The sequence below is a fragment of the Periophthalmus magnuspinnatus genome, chromosome 23 (assembly GCF_009829125.3).
Source record: "Periophthalmus magnuspinnatus isolate fPerMag1 chromosome 23, fPerMag1.2.pri, whole genome shotgun sequence".
Taxonomy (NCBI): Eukaryota; Metazoa; Chordata; class Actinopteri; order Gobiiformes; family Gobiidae; genus Periophthalmus; species Periophthalmus magnuspinnatus.
Window position 1 is genome coordinate 10,745,321 of NC_047148.1, and position 16,735 is coordinate 10,762,055.

The following is a 16,735-nucleotide window of genomic DNA, read 5'->3' on the forward strand; positions in this document are numbered from 1 at the left end:
GACAGGAAGCAATAAGAAAGGAAAATAGGCTGCCAGTTACTCATCTGTGTATGCAAGAAGCTAATGATCTAATGATTATCAACAAGATCTGTTCATTTTTGTTTGTTTGTTTTTTTTTTTGAAAAAAAAAAAATGACATAACTGATGCTCAGGCTTATCAGCCCTAACCCTAACTCCTAACTTGGATTAGGGTTAGGGTCCAGTTTTTTCCTGATTTAGACTTGTCTTAGTCCTGTTATAGTCCTGGTTTAGTCATGGTCTTGTAGTTGGTCTTATAGTCCAAGGGTGTCCAAACTATGACCTGGGGGCCAAATGCGCCCTTTGACCAATGTTTGTTGACCTTTAGGTCCCCCTGCTTGTTTATGACCAAGACAGTACTTTTTGCAGAAACTATTATACCATTATAATCTGAATAACATCATATTAATCGTGATGCGCCTTGTTAAAGGTATGGTGGCTCCAACCAAAGTGCTCTGAACACAATCTAAATCACTCACTGCTTTGATCAGTGGCTGCCCTCCCATTCAAATATGGCACCCTGGTCTAGTCCAACTTTATTTTGTGTGTGCAAGTGTGAATGCAACTTTAACATAAGCCGTTTCATTTGTTATTATTTTATTTTTTGTTATGATGTTGACTTGGTTTTTATTTATTTACTCATTTATTTATTTATTTTAATTTTTTTTTTTTTAATTTATTTAGGCACATTTAATGCAAATATTTTAGTATGAGGATTTTGAGAAGAATCAAGTAGCCTACTTACAGGCAACTTTTTTTTTTAATGTTGGGGTCTGTGTCAGTTACATTGTGTAGTGCAAAAAAAATACATTTTTATTGGTGTGAAGAAACTTTCGTCATGTTGCTATATTCTAGTAATGTCACTTTAGAAAAGCGTAAAAAAGCAAAAAAACAAAAAAACAAAAAAAACAATAATAATTTTTACTCACAAATGCAGTTTACACAACACTTTATTTAGAGTAGTTACATTAGTCTACTACCGCCATGATCCTTTCAACGTCATAAGGCGAGCACTCCCCCTTGTGGAGATTACGTGGACTGCATATATCCTATACCTGTTAAGTTTCGGTTTCCATTCATCAGAACTGATCGTGAACCTTCCATAGTCCTCACGTATGTAGATCTGTTATTCCAGTTGAAGAAAACCCGTGACCTGCATCTTGCCTTAATGGAGACGGAGATTTTGAAGTATATTTTGGACAATCAGGGAGCTGTGATCACCTCGGACTTGTTGTTTAACTTGTGCAACACTTCAACACTTTCAGAGATTATTTGTAATAACGACAAGTTTAAGACGTGTTTATTCAATGGGACGCCGAAGGTTGTCGTCCGGAGCCCAGTGAAACTCTGCTGGCGTAAGGACTGTCCGGGCTGTGGGGGCCTGCACCTCTGTAAAAGCTTCCTCCTCACAGAGTCTTGTCAGTTTACTTACACGAGGTAATTCGACTGGTAGTAAGTAGATGCATGCACTCAATATCTATCTATCTATCTATCTATCTATCTATCTATCTATCTATCTATCTATCTATCTATCTATATATATATATATATATATATATATATATATATATATATATATATATATATATATATATATACACACACACACCCCTACCCACCCCACCCCACACACACATATACATATATATACACACATATATACATATATATATATATACACACATATATACATATATATATATATATATATATATATATACACACACATACATACATACATACATATATATATACACACATACATACATACATACATACATATATATATATATATACATATATACATACATACACTGCGCGCACACGCAGACCACCTTTAAGGTCTCTTGCCACATTATGTCACATCACAATATGGCATTTATATGTGTGTTTGTTTAAGCCAGACGGAAGTGGAAATGTGGGTGGGTAGGCTAAACTCAAAACAAATTGTGCAGCACCTATCATCACTTAAGCTATTATTGTTTTATAGTGTAATCATTACTTTGGTAATAAACGTATTTTTTTCTATATGATTGTATTTTTTATACAACTTTGATTAGCTTATAGACTATATACTCTAAAGAAAACATGAAACAAAGTTTTGTTGTTATTAAAATTGAAATAAAAAAATTCAAACTTCTATCCAACGATGTTCAAGACTTCTGATATGATTCTAGTATTGCCTTATTTCACAGGAGAGGATGCATATTCTCCCACGACCTCCATTCAGGCCACAATGAGATCATCCTCACAAAGTTTGGTCTGGAAACACTGTCCAGGGCCCAGCTGTGCCTCCTGCTGCTCCAGAGCAACAACAACAACCTCCTGCCTCCTGTATGTATGGCTGCCCTTAGATATAACTAATAGACAATAGTAAATAAATGGTTACTGTTTAATATCCCTTTGGTACATGGACCTAGTTAAATTTGTATTTCATCTTCATCTAACTAATTTAAATGTGCAATATGTAGCTTTTCTGGTAAGCTTTTCTTCTTTTCTCCATGGAGATTGTTATTGTTGCTTTGCTCATCAGTATGTTATTTATCTAATCTCCATGGAGACAAGCAGGTGACAACACTGGACTTAGTTAAATAATGTAAACGCTATAATGTACTTCATGTGTTTCTCTTCTTTAAGATCTGCCATAATTACAATAACCGTAATGGATGTGAGGACACATCCTGCACGAGACTGCACATTTGTGAGAAGTTCCTCAATTCTGACTGCAGCTGCTTCAGGACACATGACTTTCTCGCCCCCCAGCCACTAAAACTCCTGCAGGACAAACGTATCCCTGCATGTATGATTAGATCTTTAAAATGTGTCTATGCAAATAAACAGGCACTGTGGTTGGCTGACAAGTTAAACAGTAGGAGAAATGTAAATAGTGATCCACAGGCAGCCTCTAGTTTAGATCTTACCCATGACAGTGACGACAGCCAAGACAGCCATAACTCTGGCCATCACACTGATTCTAATACAAGAACAAATCCGAATTCAAACAGGGGTCGTGGTGGTCGGGGGAGGGGAGGTCATATTAGAGGAGGCAGGGGCAACAGTGATAATAGCCAGGATCCTACCAAAAAGTCAGATAACATAAGTCATAATCCAAAACGCAACAGAAAAAGTCAAGGACAAAGAGGTAATGTCATATTTTTACAACTTTTAAATTGACTATATGTTACAAAAAACGTAATCGAGCACACTTTTTTATAGATAAAACTGAAATCTGCATGTACTTCATCAAGGGACACTGCAAATATGAAGGTGAGAAGCAAAATATTGTATTGTCACAGTAAAAGGGTTCTGGGTTCGATCCCCAGGTCATCAGGGCCTTTCTGTGCAGAGTTTGCATGTTTCTCCTTGTGCCTGGGTGGGTTTGTTCCAGGCACTCCACTTCCATTATCTACTGAAAAAATATGCCTGTTGAAGTGGTCCTGGCCAACCTAGTGACAAGATCATGGAGATGTTACTAGATTGGTTACTAGGTACATGTTACTAGGCACTGTAGTGAGCGCTGCCATTCCCCAGCGGCATTGAAGAATTGGCCAAATGAAGAGGACACATTTCCCTGTAGTATCTTAATCATAACATTGTCCATATGTGTTGTTTTCAGATCACTGTTTCAAAGCTCATGTTAAGATGCCATACATGTGGGAGATCAATGTGAATGGCAAGTGGACTCCTATGGCTGATAATGAAAAGATTGAGCAGGCCTACTGTGATCCTGAAAATACATACAGGTAAAGAACTGGAACGTTTTTTTGTTTTTTGTTTTTTCTTTTTAATGAGTATTTGTTGTTTTATTCTTGCACCAAATTGCCAAAGCATACACAAATACGATAGGAGCCTTGTGCACCAACAATGACAGTATAGCATCTCTGATTATGGATACAGTTGTAGAAAATCAGATGGCCTTAAAAAGGATAAGGAAGGAAAGAGAATATGCTTTTGTAAATAAGTAAAGCCATAGCATTAGTTGTATTATCAACACAGTGCTAAGTATCATTCCTCTTCATAGTACGACCTCCCCTCCTGTGTATTTTGACACAATGAAGAGTGGAGAAAATGAAGTGAGACGCCTCTCAACCATAAACTCGGTTCTGGAACCAGATTTCATTCACACCACTGACTGGCTTTGGTACTGGGAGGACGACAATGGCAGGTGGCAGCAGTATGGAGCGAATGTGAGTGATTTTAAACTTGAGCTGTCCACTTAACTTTTTTCATTGTGCGTTGGGTTGTTTTTCTGCTACGGGAACGTGTTAGGATTAATATTATAGTAATATTAGGCTTTATTTTTATATATATATAGTGCCAACCAATAAATAGTGTCATAAAACTTACATAAACAATATTGATCACGATACTATGTTAAAATATACAATTGAAATATACAAAATATATAAGTGGACAACAGCTTTGAACATTCAGTGTGTTGTTTCTAATCTTATCTTGTAGGCAAGTGTGCATCAGCCGGCCAGTGTCACCAGTAAATTCCTGGAGGAAATGTATCTGGAAAATGGCAAAGCTGTGATCCCGTTCAAAGCTGGTTCACAGTCATATGAACTCAGTTTTCAGGGTATACATGTAGCTGCAAATCGTTCACTTTAAATGTGCTCATTTATTTCAGTTGTAAAATATAGATATGTGTTTTTTCTTAGACATGATTCAAACCAACGTAAAGTATTTGACAAAGAGGGTGGTGAGGAGACGTCCTCAGTTTGTCTCTGCAGCTGAAGTCCCCACAAAGAGGTACAGCTCAGTGCTTATATGAGTTCACTGTATGATGTATTTCAACTTAATTTAAATGTACTTATTATAGGAAGCGTTTAGCAAACACCACTGCTGCTGTACCAGACTACTGGGACAAAACACAGATTTCTCCAACTGAACATAGGGTACGCATATTTATATGGAATCAAATATATTATATAATTACTCATTCCTCTAATAATGACACATACATTTAATAAAATATGTGTCTTTTCATAGCGTATCTGTCTCCAGCCATCTCTTGCTGAATATAAAGAGATCCACGAACTTTTCTGTCAAACCATGAAAGGATTTGAGATTCTGAAAATTGAAAGGATTCAAAACAAAGCTGTCTGGGAAGCCTTTCAGCTGTATGTGTTTAAGTCAGCTGATCTGATAATGGTTATTTTGTGCTTACATATTTGTTTGTTTTTTAAGACATAAGAATCATATGAAGAACAAGAACAATGGACAACCAGTGGCAGAGAAAAAGCTTTTTCATGGGACCGAGCCTTCACATGTAGAAACTATATGTGCCACTAACTTTGACTGGAGACTCTGTGGAGTCAATGGGACAGCTTATGGTCAAGGTGAAGAATTTCTGAACTTAAGATACAATACAATGAATATTTAATGTTGTCATTTCTACTATGGGACATAAGTATCAGAAATTCACCTATACATCCCACAGTGAAAGAGCTTTTTACTACAGAATTATATCCAAGATTGTTAATTGTAGATGATGGCCATTGATCTTTAGCTCAACATTAATACGTACACTATATACACTCAATACATTTTACCTTTCTTATGCTCCACTTTTTAGGAAGTTATTTCGCACGAGATGCCAAGTACTCCCACAGCTACACTGGCACCTCTCAAGACCGGTTCATGTTTGTGTCTCGGATTTTGGTCGGACAATACACCAGAGGCCGCTCTGAATATAGAAGACCTCCCTCTAAAGACGGAAGTGACGTGAATCTTTACGACAGCTGTGTGGACGATGTCATGAACCCGTCCATCTTTGTTGTGTTTGAGAAGCAGCAGATCTACCCTGAATACATCCTTCAGTACAGAGATAGGGCCCAACAACATACCACCAACCAACTAGCGGCCACACCAATAGTACCACCAACACCTACAGTTACAGTCTCTGTGCCACCTGCACCCTCAGCAGCATCCCTGAATCCTTTGGTGACAAATCTGACCACTACATCCTTTCCAGCGTCCACAAAAGCTTCAGTAACAAATCCAGCCATTACACCCTCAAACATGTCCTTAGCGACAAATATGGCCCCTACACCTGCTACAAGGCCATCTGTTACATCTCCTACAAGCCCATCTAATCCTGTCTCCACATTCTCACCAAGATCACCAAACTCTATGCAAACAAGTCCAACTGCTGCATCCACAATAAGATCAGTTGATTATTTAGCATCAACTCCACACACATTTACATCTGATACATCATTTAGGTTTGCAGCAACTAGATTGCAGGCAACCACATATCCAACAAGTTCAAGTGCTGCATTTCAAAGATCATCATCAAAACAACAAAAGACATGTATTATTGCATAGACGGGTTTGGCAGTGTGAAAGTTTTTACTCGAAATCTAAAGGTGCACTGTGAAGAGGGCCCAACACCAGCTTGTATCCATAGAGATTTGTAATTGATTTGGTTGGAAGTTCCACAGCATGGCATTAAAATTATCTGTTTTCATGTAGCCAAGCAACTGACTACAACAGGCCATGTTAAGAAGAACTGGAAAGGCCATAAAGGTTACATAGTGCAACTGTAATGTTATGTTGTGAGTAACCCTCCCTGCTTATTGTTTTAAATCATTTTGTTTGAATTACTTGGAGGTGTGGTTTTTATCTGCTAATCAAACAAAGCTGTGTGCGTCACACTTTAATCAAATATAATTTCAGCTCGCCCTGCTGGTAGACAATGAAGATAATCGTGTCTCTTAAAACATTGAATATTTTGTTGCATCCATTCTATAGACATTAATATTAGATTTAGCACTAAGAACAACACTATGTACATTTAGCATTTCATTTAACACTGACAAAATACTTATATATAGTTTCACCATGAAATCTACATTAAATTCATGTTTTCAGTCTTGTTCCTATGTTTAAGAAAAAAATGTATGTATTTTGTAATTGATTGACATTTGCTATAAAAAATTGTGTTACAGTTCAGTCTTAATAAAACCAGTAACAGTTCTCTGTGGTCCAAGTGTTACATCCATAGCTTAAAGTTACTTGATTCAGAAAGTCTCTCACAAAACATCCACTTGTTACTGGTATGATTACAGCTAGTAAAGAGTTGTTTATTAAGGTGGAGAGGAAAGTTATATTATGTCATAAAGGCAGTGGGTGGAGACAAAAAGGCTTAGGCAAATTCCCCATAGGGCGAATAGAAAGAAATAGAATAAAAGTAATTCTGAAGAAGAGGTGATTTGTGCTGGTTATCCGTCACACACTGTTTACTTTTTATTTTATTTATTTATTTATTGTTTCTTTGTTGGTTGGTTGCGGCTTACACACTTTTAGGTCCTCACTTTTGTCATTGATGTCACAACATGATGCACTTCATATAGACCAGTAGATGGCAGTCCTGTGACATCATTATTGTAGACCTACATGGACCATGTTTTACATTTAAAAACCTCAACCCTATGCTGCTACATAATGTGAGTATACATTAATTCACAAAACACTGGATGCATTGATAATTTCACATTTTTCTTTTTATAATTTTTCTATTTTAATGGGCAGTTGCATGACTAATGGCCAGTGGTCACTAATACTAAATTTGAAAGACTGAACTTCATATTATTCTGTAACCTTAAGCAACAAAATGCATATTAAACATTATGAATTGATTAATTATTTAAGTCACATAAAAGATATTTAGTAAAGACCCTGATTCAGACAAAGCAGTGTCTGTCTGACCACAGACAGACACTCTTTTGTCTGAATCACTTCAGAAAATGCACTAAATCTGTTCAAAATAAGGCCCTTATTCTGCAGCCAAAGCACAGTTGAGAGCTGTTTAAATAGAGCCATTTACTGTATCACTTTATTTTCAAATAAAGTTATAATATTATATACTAAATACAAGATTTTAACCAGGACATTTCCCCCAGTTTTCAAAGCATGTATGTTTGTTTTTTAGAGTATAAGTATTACATTTGAGACATGCTCTCATTCTATTTGTTTGACCTACGGGCTCCTTACTCTGGTAGTGTGCATAGTGTTCACAGCCTGCTATAATCACATGGTAATTAATCAGCATGAGGCAAATCCAGTTTCTTTTCTCAATGATGCTCTATTTGGAGCTAATGGTACTAAAACGCAGCTTTGCCCTCTTCCCCACCTTATTCAGAGGACTAGGGCTGGTGAATCCAAGGCTTAAACATCACAGGCACTGATATGCAAAAACTGCCTCATGTATTAAAAGGATTTCTTTCTTTCTTTTTTTTTTTTTTTAAATAAAAAATGTGTGGACATATAATAATGGTACATGTGATTCTAAATTAACAAGCATAATATAAAAATGCTGTAACCTCAAGCAACAAAATGCATATAAATTTTTAAACAGTAAGCATGTCAAGAAATTCATATTTTATATTGAATGTTCACAATGAGTCATACTTAGTCTGCACGATATACAATGGGCACACTACTAGTCCATGGAAGCTCAGTCAGTTCAATTGTATTAACTCTGATAGCAATGAATCACTCCTGAAGGGGTTAATGTAATAGAGCAAACAGCCACTGAGTAAAATGCATTAAGGGTGTAGTCATATTCTTTGTGTTCAATTTCTCTGGACAATGGTTTATGTTTACATATTGTTGCAAAATGTTGTATGAGTAAGTAAGTATGAGAGCTGAATAGTATGTATAGATTCATAAATATACATATTAAGCATTTGTGGAAGGGTCTATTTTTTTCCCCCCCAAACTGCTTAAAAAGGTGACAGTATGGTCTGTTAATTAATTGCCATCTTGTTCAGGGTCATTAATAAAGAAGGGCTTTGTAAGTAATTAATCTTTCACTGACATTAATTACTTTTTTCTTGTTATTTATGTCTCTAAAAAATAATGTTAAAATGTCCTTGACCAAGTGTTGTAATAGCTTTTATATGATAAGTTTGAGAGATTTATAAAATATACTGTCTATACATATGAGTAATGGGGTAAATAAACATCGCTAACCTTCTTGTCACAAGACAGTTCGACCCTACAAGCCTTGTGTATCTGTAAGCTAATTGCTGTTAAAGGTTGGTAACCCCACTTCTAAAACAGGTCAATGTTAAGCATTGGTTGGTTCATTTCCAATTTCACTTTTAACAAAATTAAGTTTGACTCCATCCAGCCACTCCAGTGTAGAATACTTTGAATGACAAACAGGGTAAAGCATCCATGGGCTATATGGATTAATATGAAGTTAAGTGCTCATCATCTGTAGGTCAAAATATTTATACCAACATCTTGCTGACTTTCTGAACAACTCATTTGAGCCATAGCAATGAGACAGCTCTTTGAGGCAACAATTGACCTGTCTTCAGAACAATAGTTCTGAAGACAGGAACTACTTTACTGAATAATGTAACTGAGTCTGTGACCAAATTAACTTCACCTGTGGAGTTTCCCCCAGGGACCAATCCTGGGACCACTTCTGTTCATTATTTGCATGCTCCTAGTCCAATTAACTAACAGTAGGTGATTATGGACTGGTACATGCATAATCTGTAACGTGGCCTAGTGGGGTTAACCCTTACCTGCTTGTCTCCATCAGAAATGTTATACAGTGCACCTTCTAGGAGAGTATGATGACATACTGTAACCGCCTGCTCACTGGCCTATCCAAACACTGCTTCTCTCACAAGAACCAGGAAGCAGAGCACATAAATCATGTGCTCAGGCCTCTGGTTTCCAGTGGCTCAGAGGACAGACTTAAAAGCAGCTCTGATTTCCTCAACCTAGAGTCAAAATAGTCTACATCTTTGACATGTTAGTGCCATATGAACCACCTTGCACAGTGAGGGCCTTAAGTATGGGGCTCCAGTAAACATGTGAAAATGGCATTTTAGTTTTATGGAGTTAAAATCTGGATAAATAAATGTGCCTGGAATGTTCCTCAGAGTGGCATCAAGATTATCTTGCATTTATCTATTTGCAGGTGATTGTTCAAAAAATACCATTGCATCAGTGGGTGGAATCGCCTCCTCCGTTATTACTAATCAACATGTACAGTAGATTGATAAATTAAGCCTAAATTCTCAATTGTAGAACATTACAGGCAAAGCAATAACATACCCCATATAAGCCCATGTCACATACAATGCACCTTTAAAGCATTGAGATAAGTAATAGTAGAGCTTCATTTGGGTTTATTTAGATGGTGGTGTCAAGTGAAAAAATATTACATTTAGAGCGCATCAAACAACCTTGAGCGTTTTCCGTGCGTGCTTGCGTCACTTGTTCACTACGGCCCCGCCCCCTCGTTCGGCTGCGCTCATGCCCGCCTGGCTCAGCAGCAGTGCGAGAGAGAGAGGTGTATCCTGACCGCTTTGCCCGCGCACGGTGAGCGTATAGCATCAGAGCCGCTGGGTCACTCACAGTGCTACTTCCGTCTCTCAAGCAGGCACCTCCAGGCGGGTTACGCGAGCAACACAGCCCCGGTTTTAGTGATGGAGAGTCTGCTGGATAACCCTATGAAAGCCGTCCTCTACCTGAAGGAGCTGACTACTATCGTGCAGAACCAACAGAGCCTCATCCAGACGCAGCGCCAGCGTATCGACGAGCTTGAGCGGAAGGTGGAAGATCTCATCGGCGAGAACCGTCAACTGCGGGACCCTCACCACTACGTGCCCCAGCCACCAGCGCCCACGGCCCACCAACATCACCACCACCATCACCCCGCGACCACTACAACCTCTCACCGCAGCGCCAGTCCCCAAGCACCGGGGCACCTGCACCAGCACGCGGCCGGAGCTAGCAAAGCCTCCTCGGCTCATCACCAGCCCGTGGCACAGCCGCCGCCGCAGCACCACCATCATCATCACCATCATCCGCAGACCGCCCCTGCCGCTGCTCCTCCCGCCTCCCATCATCACCCTCAGCAGCTGCAGCTCGTGCCAACCTCGCCCCAGTCGCCCAAAGGAAACCAGGCCAGTCCCGACCCGCACGAGGAGGACAAGAGGAGCCCGTGCTGCAAGTCCCTGGTCCCGCAGACTCCCACCACGCTCTGCCGCTCCGTGGGAATAGCCCGGAAAGCAGAGTAAGTCCACACATGAGCAGCAGTCACCGTGAAAAAAACAGATTCACGTGCCAGATAAGGCTGACCTATCTAGGTCCTTAAAGGTTATCACGACGAGATAAATTGTGGTTACCTGAAACCCAGGCAAACAGAGCGGAATGCTGGTGGAGTGACAAAAAATAGTACCACGCAAAATAGTGCTTACAATATTTATATAAAAGGCTCTATTAAAAGCCACGTACATAGCTTAGGCCTTTTTTAATGTTTATAAAGAATCTATATGTTGAACTGATTTTTTAAAATCACTGCATCACTTGCTGCTTTGTCGCCCAAGTCTTTCTGCATACTTAGGTTGCCCATATTGACTACAGCGAGTGCGCTAGTGCAGATGTTTCTGTCAAAACAGATTAAATTCCAAGGGTACTTTAATTAGGAACCCATGTGGATGCTTTGCAGGAACATTATTCTGTTTATGACATAAGAAAGCCATCTTCTCCTGTCCTCAGCAGTACTCACTGTGATCCCTGTGTCCTGAAATGCCTGTGCTTTGCCTTTGATTAATGCTTCATCCATTTGACAAGTAGGGCTTAATTTTGTGACAGGTAATTCAAGCTTCTCCTGTATTTTCAAATTATTCAGTCTGTTGTGGGCCTTTTAAATCAATTGAAGGCTTAATGGATATTGATTAGGAAAACTCAAACTGGCATCTTAACAGAGGTAGGATTTGTTAATTTTCCACCAACAAACATTGCATTACTGGGTGACAATGTATGTTATCAGTATAACATAATGATAATTAAAAAATATGGGGTCATAATAATATTTCTTATTTGATATAGTTAAATATAACTGATAGAAAACTGGTGCACAGTATAGTTTCTTGTGGTTTTCTTTAGTTTGCGTTCTTCATTAATACACAGCAATATGTGAGATGGAAAAGAGAAATGAAAACTGAGGACCTGCATATGAACATTCACTGAGTGTCTGTCAGTGAATATACATATTGAATTTATGAGTATTAGTTTTAATGCATTTTAAAATTAGTCTTTACCATAGATCTGCAAAAAAGTAGAAGACTGCATAATAGTATTGTTAACCCTTGGTAAAAGCAAATAATCATGGTATATTGAGTTTTGTAGCTTTGTGAAATATACAGATTTTGTTTAATGGATTGAGTAATGAGCATTCACCTCTGAATGAAGAGATCCTGTTTGGGTCCATGTCTGTGTCAATATAGTGTATAAATGCTTTCTAACAACCAAGGCAAGGCATTTGTTTTGTACCTAAACTCATCTAACAGCTACTTTGCATGTTTATGCCATACTTCTGGCAACAATCCAATCCTTGAAAATGTAACCAAATTGTTACACAACACAAGGAGGAGTCTAATTTGTCTAGCGGATTTCAAAAGTATTTACTACAAGCTATACCTGCCAGTGTCCCATTCTAAAACATCAATTAAGGTTGTTTTCTGCTTTGTCCTTGGCCATTGGACTACAGTGCACTGCATTTATCACCAGATGCTTGGTCTGGCATGCATTTTATTTTGAGTAATGAGTAAACTTGTTCTCCCCCAGTATATTAATAGTGTTAGTTTCTTTGGTGCTGTCCGTGGTGCTGAATCTTATTTTGTCCCCATTATCAAGGTCAGATGAATTGGCAGCACTGCACAAATACACACAAGGCAGCCAGCTTAGTCCCATCTGTTCTACTCACCGCATTTGCATTGTTTTGGTTAATCCAGATTGATTTGATGTTTCATGAAGACGTCATTCCCAAACTGTTGATGTTCAAAAATAATATAATATATGTAATATAGGCCTACAAGGTAATGATAATGTGAAAGTAGCACTGACCCCATGATATGCTACACAAACTAAATCTCAAATGGGGTTTAATCATTGGGTTTATTCCAGATTTTTGAGACTTGCACCTGTTAGCTTTTGGAAATGATGGACAATGACTGAGGACAAAGAGCATTTACAATAGAGTAGCTCTGTTTGCTGAGTGTGAATATTTAAACAAAGGGGTAATTTATATTTGGCACGTGTAATTAAGTTCATTTTTATAGCACCATGTTTTAAAATGGTTAATGAGTTAAAGTAGTTTGAAAATTCTAATTCTAACAAATAAAAGTAAAAACAAGATGATCAAGATTTAGTCCATGAGTGCCGGCAGATGAGTTTGACAGTATTTATCCCTTAAAGTGGCACTAAGTAACTTTGCTGTTATTTAATTTTTGGTCATTTTTGTTGCTCAAAGATGCCTTAAAAAGCATGCATTCTCATTATCAGCGGGGGCATCTCTCTACATATATTGCCATGGAAATGACTAAGTTTAAATGCTTTGCTATGGAATATTCCAGGCCATAACTAACCTGGCTAATGTCAGATGTTGCACGAATTGCATTCTAAACAAATTTCATCAGCTCTCGATGAAAGCGACTGGGAAAAGGCAGAACTTCTAGATATCCAGAATATTTGAAGAGGATTAGTCAGAGGATCACTACTGTGGGACAAGCTGGTAAATCAAACTTTTGTTAAATGCAGTGGAGAGGAAAACACCTTTCCCCATCAACAAATGCACAAAGCACTTACCTCTGCATGGTTTTCAAAAAAAAAAAATACTCCATATTTTCTGTAAATATCCTGCAGTACATCCACTGGCTACACGTTTTTGTTTTAGTTTGGTTGGTCTGCTTCACCTTTGGCTTCTACTCAAACCATAATGCTGCCCTGTGATTGGTCTGAATCATTGGTGGCCCAGCAGTTGCAACAGCCGGAGCTGGGCCAGATGGATTCTCTTGAGTTTGTGAACTCAGAAATATGATATTATATGTGACATATAACTATAATGTTTTCTGAATGGTGTAGACAACATGACCCCTTAGGTGATTATAGTGGAAAAATACACATCTATAAACATTTAGAATCGTTGCTGTATTGCAGTTGTGTTCTCTATTTTAGGGGTTGGTGTGATCTTAGGGAAGCCTTAAGCAATGTAACCGTTTTCATCCTCCTACTCTACTACATGTATCCAGTCATTTCCTCACCATATTGTTCTGTTCCTGGCTGTCTGCAGTGTATGGCTCACATTTTCTATCCAAAATCTATTTATCCTCGCTTCTTTCTTTTTCTCTCCTGCAATTAGTAGCTTCTGCTACAGTAGAAACTGGAAACCTCTGCAGTCTGATTGAGCATTCATGTCCATCCTCTAACTACCACCACGCTTGACAACACTTAACCAATCTCAAGGCTGCACTAAAGAACTCAAACTATGCTGTCATTTGCTCCTTCTTTTTGGAGTTGAGCTTCAACAATTAATCTGAACAATCGTGACCAGTCGACTATCATAAAAACTGTAATTGAATATGATAATCTCTTAACCATACGCCTAAAAAATAGACAGCTGGGTTAACTTAAAATGTATAGACTGCTTTCATAGGGTAATTAATTATTCATTAATAATACACTTTATACATAAAAAATATGTATCTACAAGAATTCAGAATAACTAACCAAACATATTATCTGTGACTAGTGGATTACTAAAATAATCTCAAATTAATTTACTGCCTACTGTTACAGTTAATTTTGGTGTAAAAAGGTGCTACAGTGACATCCTGCACACTAGAATAACAGTAATTGCAGTGGACAGGTCGAATGATGCGTGAGTGTGTGATAGGCATGGCACCTCAGTAGCCTCAGGTGGATATCTCAGCCTTCTCATATATTGCCCTAGGTCCTCTCTGCTGCTGCCACCTACACACTCTCACGGACAGAGAGAGAGAGCAAGCACTGGCTCTCATAGACAAAACAACCCTTGTGCGCCACATGCCACCTGGCAATCCAGCTTGTTTTTGCAGTGTTGGCCCTGGTCTCCCTCTGCACCCATCATGCCCTTCTTTTTCCACCCACTGGCTTCCTCTCTCAGCCAGATTCACTGAAAGTATGCCATCTTGTTTCTTGTTTGCCATTTCCTGCCAAAGTGCAAGGCTCATCCAAGATTCGAGTCAGGAGTGTTACTGCAGGCTCATAAAAATTCTTCTTCAAAATTCTTACAAAGATATAGGTGTTTGGCAGTACACTGAGAATTCACTTTCATGCTGTTCTTGAGGACTTACTTTGGGCCTGAGGTGCTCATTTGTTTCACATGGAATGGATAAATAGACAATTTCATCATGAGCTGGTGTAGGACTAATTAAATTAATTTTGTTAATTTGTATTTTTAATAATCAAGATTTTAAAACACTGCAAAATTGTGAAATGGGGGGTTATAATGAAACACGTTTAGTCCTGACTTTCTTACTTGCAAAGCAGTGTTATTGTTGCCTGGCAAATCCTGAATATGTCTCTGTATTTTTTATACAGATTGATATCAGTCTGATTCCCACACCCTCCGCTGCTTCTCAAGCCCGGTGTAAAATGAAGGAACTCACTGGTCGCCTATCATTTACAAATAAAATCTAATTGATCTCACCTTAGATTAACTGAGTTTAATGCTTTGCTCATTGAATCTCCATTTTTCCTTTATTTTTTCTGATACATACACAAATTGAGATTTTAGTTTTTGGCCATATCACCCAGCCCTAGGTGGGCAATAGTGTTTCTTGTCAGGTTGGTCAGTGTTTTTCTTTCCTTTAAACAGCTTTTTAGTAAGGTGAGATAGGTTAAGACTTAAGTCAAGGCATCACTGGGGAAAAAACAACTAGTTTTCAAAAAATCCACCTCAACAATACCCCTTTACCATTAAACTACAGTATTCATAGCTTGGGTGCATATTTGGGACTATACACTTGAGCCTCCCTATAAGTGGTTCTTAGTATGGTTCAGACCATTGTGTGTAGGGCGTCTTGTTGATGCGGCAGTGCCAGGTTCCTCCAGGATGTGAGTGGGGGTGTGTATGGACAGCACCTTGCAGCAGGAACACTGATGGCCGCTGTGCAGCATACATAAGCCTGCACTCCTGCTGAGTGGCAGTTGGATGCTGCAGTCTCTCCTTGTTCACATACCCCTCTCACATCAATGGGCCTGGAGCACTGCCAGCACTAGGCTCACCCTTTAGCGCTGTCCTATCTCTGAGGGATTTAGCCTGCAATGCACAGTGAGCATACGCTTGGACTTTTAACCTTAACCTCCCCTAAGCTTTTCATTCATTGCAGATCACGATACAACATTAGTTGATTATAGATATGTTCCTGATTTTATGCATGATGCCCTTCCTGATACTAGCTACAGATACTGAAACATTTGCGGAGCGGATATTGGCTTCCAGATATTCAGCTGATATCCTGGGAACATATAAATTAATGTAATAAAGTCATTTTCAGGTTGAAGTTGACTCAGAGTTTGAATTTGTATTTACACAAAGTTGTTGTGTAGTTACTTGAGGGATAAATATCAACTACATTCAAACACATTTGGATCAGTTTTGTTGTATTTTATTTTCGTTTAAAGGAAATAAATGCTATTTTCAGTCTCTGCACTGGTATTGGGTATTGGTAGATACTTAGTTATAGCTATAGTATTGGAATCGGTATCAGATCTGAAAAAGCTGGATCAGTGCATCCTTAGAGAATATGATCTCTTGCTTTATTTATTTTTAAAATACAGTCTGGGATTTTTCCCAAATCCCAGACTGTATTTTGCTTCTCCAACCTGGCATTCCTCCTGGATGTGTGGTATCTCC

At 38.5% G+C, this 16,735-nt stretch overlaps 1 protein-coding gene across 1 annotated transcript; it reads left to right on the top strand.

Annotated features, from left to right (window-relative positions):
• The first annotated feature begins 1,116 nt into the window (after nucleotides 1-1,116).
• On the top strand, nucleotides 1,117-6,897 carry LOC117391744 (protein mono-ADP-ribosyltransferase PARP12-like). The gene is made up of 12 exons (XM_033989642.2): nucleotides 1,117-1,455; nucleotides 2,214-2,352; nucleotides 2,656-3,160; nucleotides 3,235-3,285; nucleotides 3,635-3,761; nucleotides 4,040-4,205; nucleotides 4,480-4,600; nucleotides 4,683-4,773; nucleotides 4,844-4,919; nucleotides 5,014-5,144; nucleotides 5,212-5,363; nucleotides 5,600-6,897. Exons 1-12 carry the CDS (start codon nucleotides 1,187-1,189, stop codon nucleotides 6,349-6,351), a joined length of 2,580 nt encoding a protein of 859 aa, XP_033845533.1. The 5' UTR covers nucleotides 1,117-1,186; the 3' UTR covers nucleotides 6,352-6,897.
• Nucleotides 6,898-16,735: the final 9,838 nt, after the last annotated feature.

Coding starts and splice junctions, on each gene's coding strand:
- LOC117391744 (XM_033989642.2), top strand. CDS start 1,187: ATGGAGACGGAGATTTTGAAGTATATTTTGGACAATCAGGGAGCTGTG. Junction 3,286..3,634: donor GGGACACTGCAAATATGAAG/GTGAGAAGCAAA, acceptor TGTTGTTTTCAG/ATCACTGTTTCAAAGCTCAT. Junction 5,145..5,211: donor GTCTGGGAAGCCTTTCAGCT/GTATGTGTTTAA, acceptor TTGTTTTTTAAG/ACATAAGAATCATATGAAGA.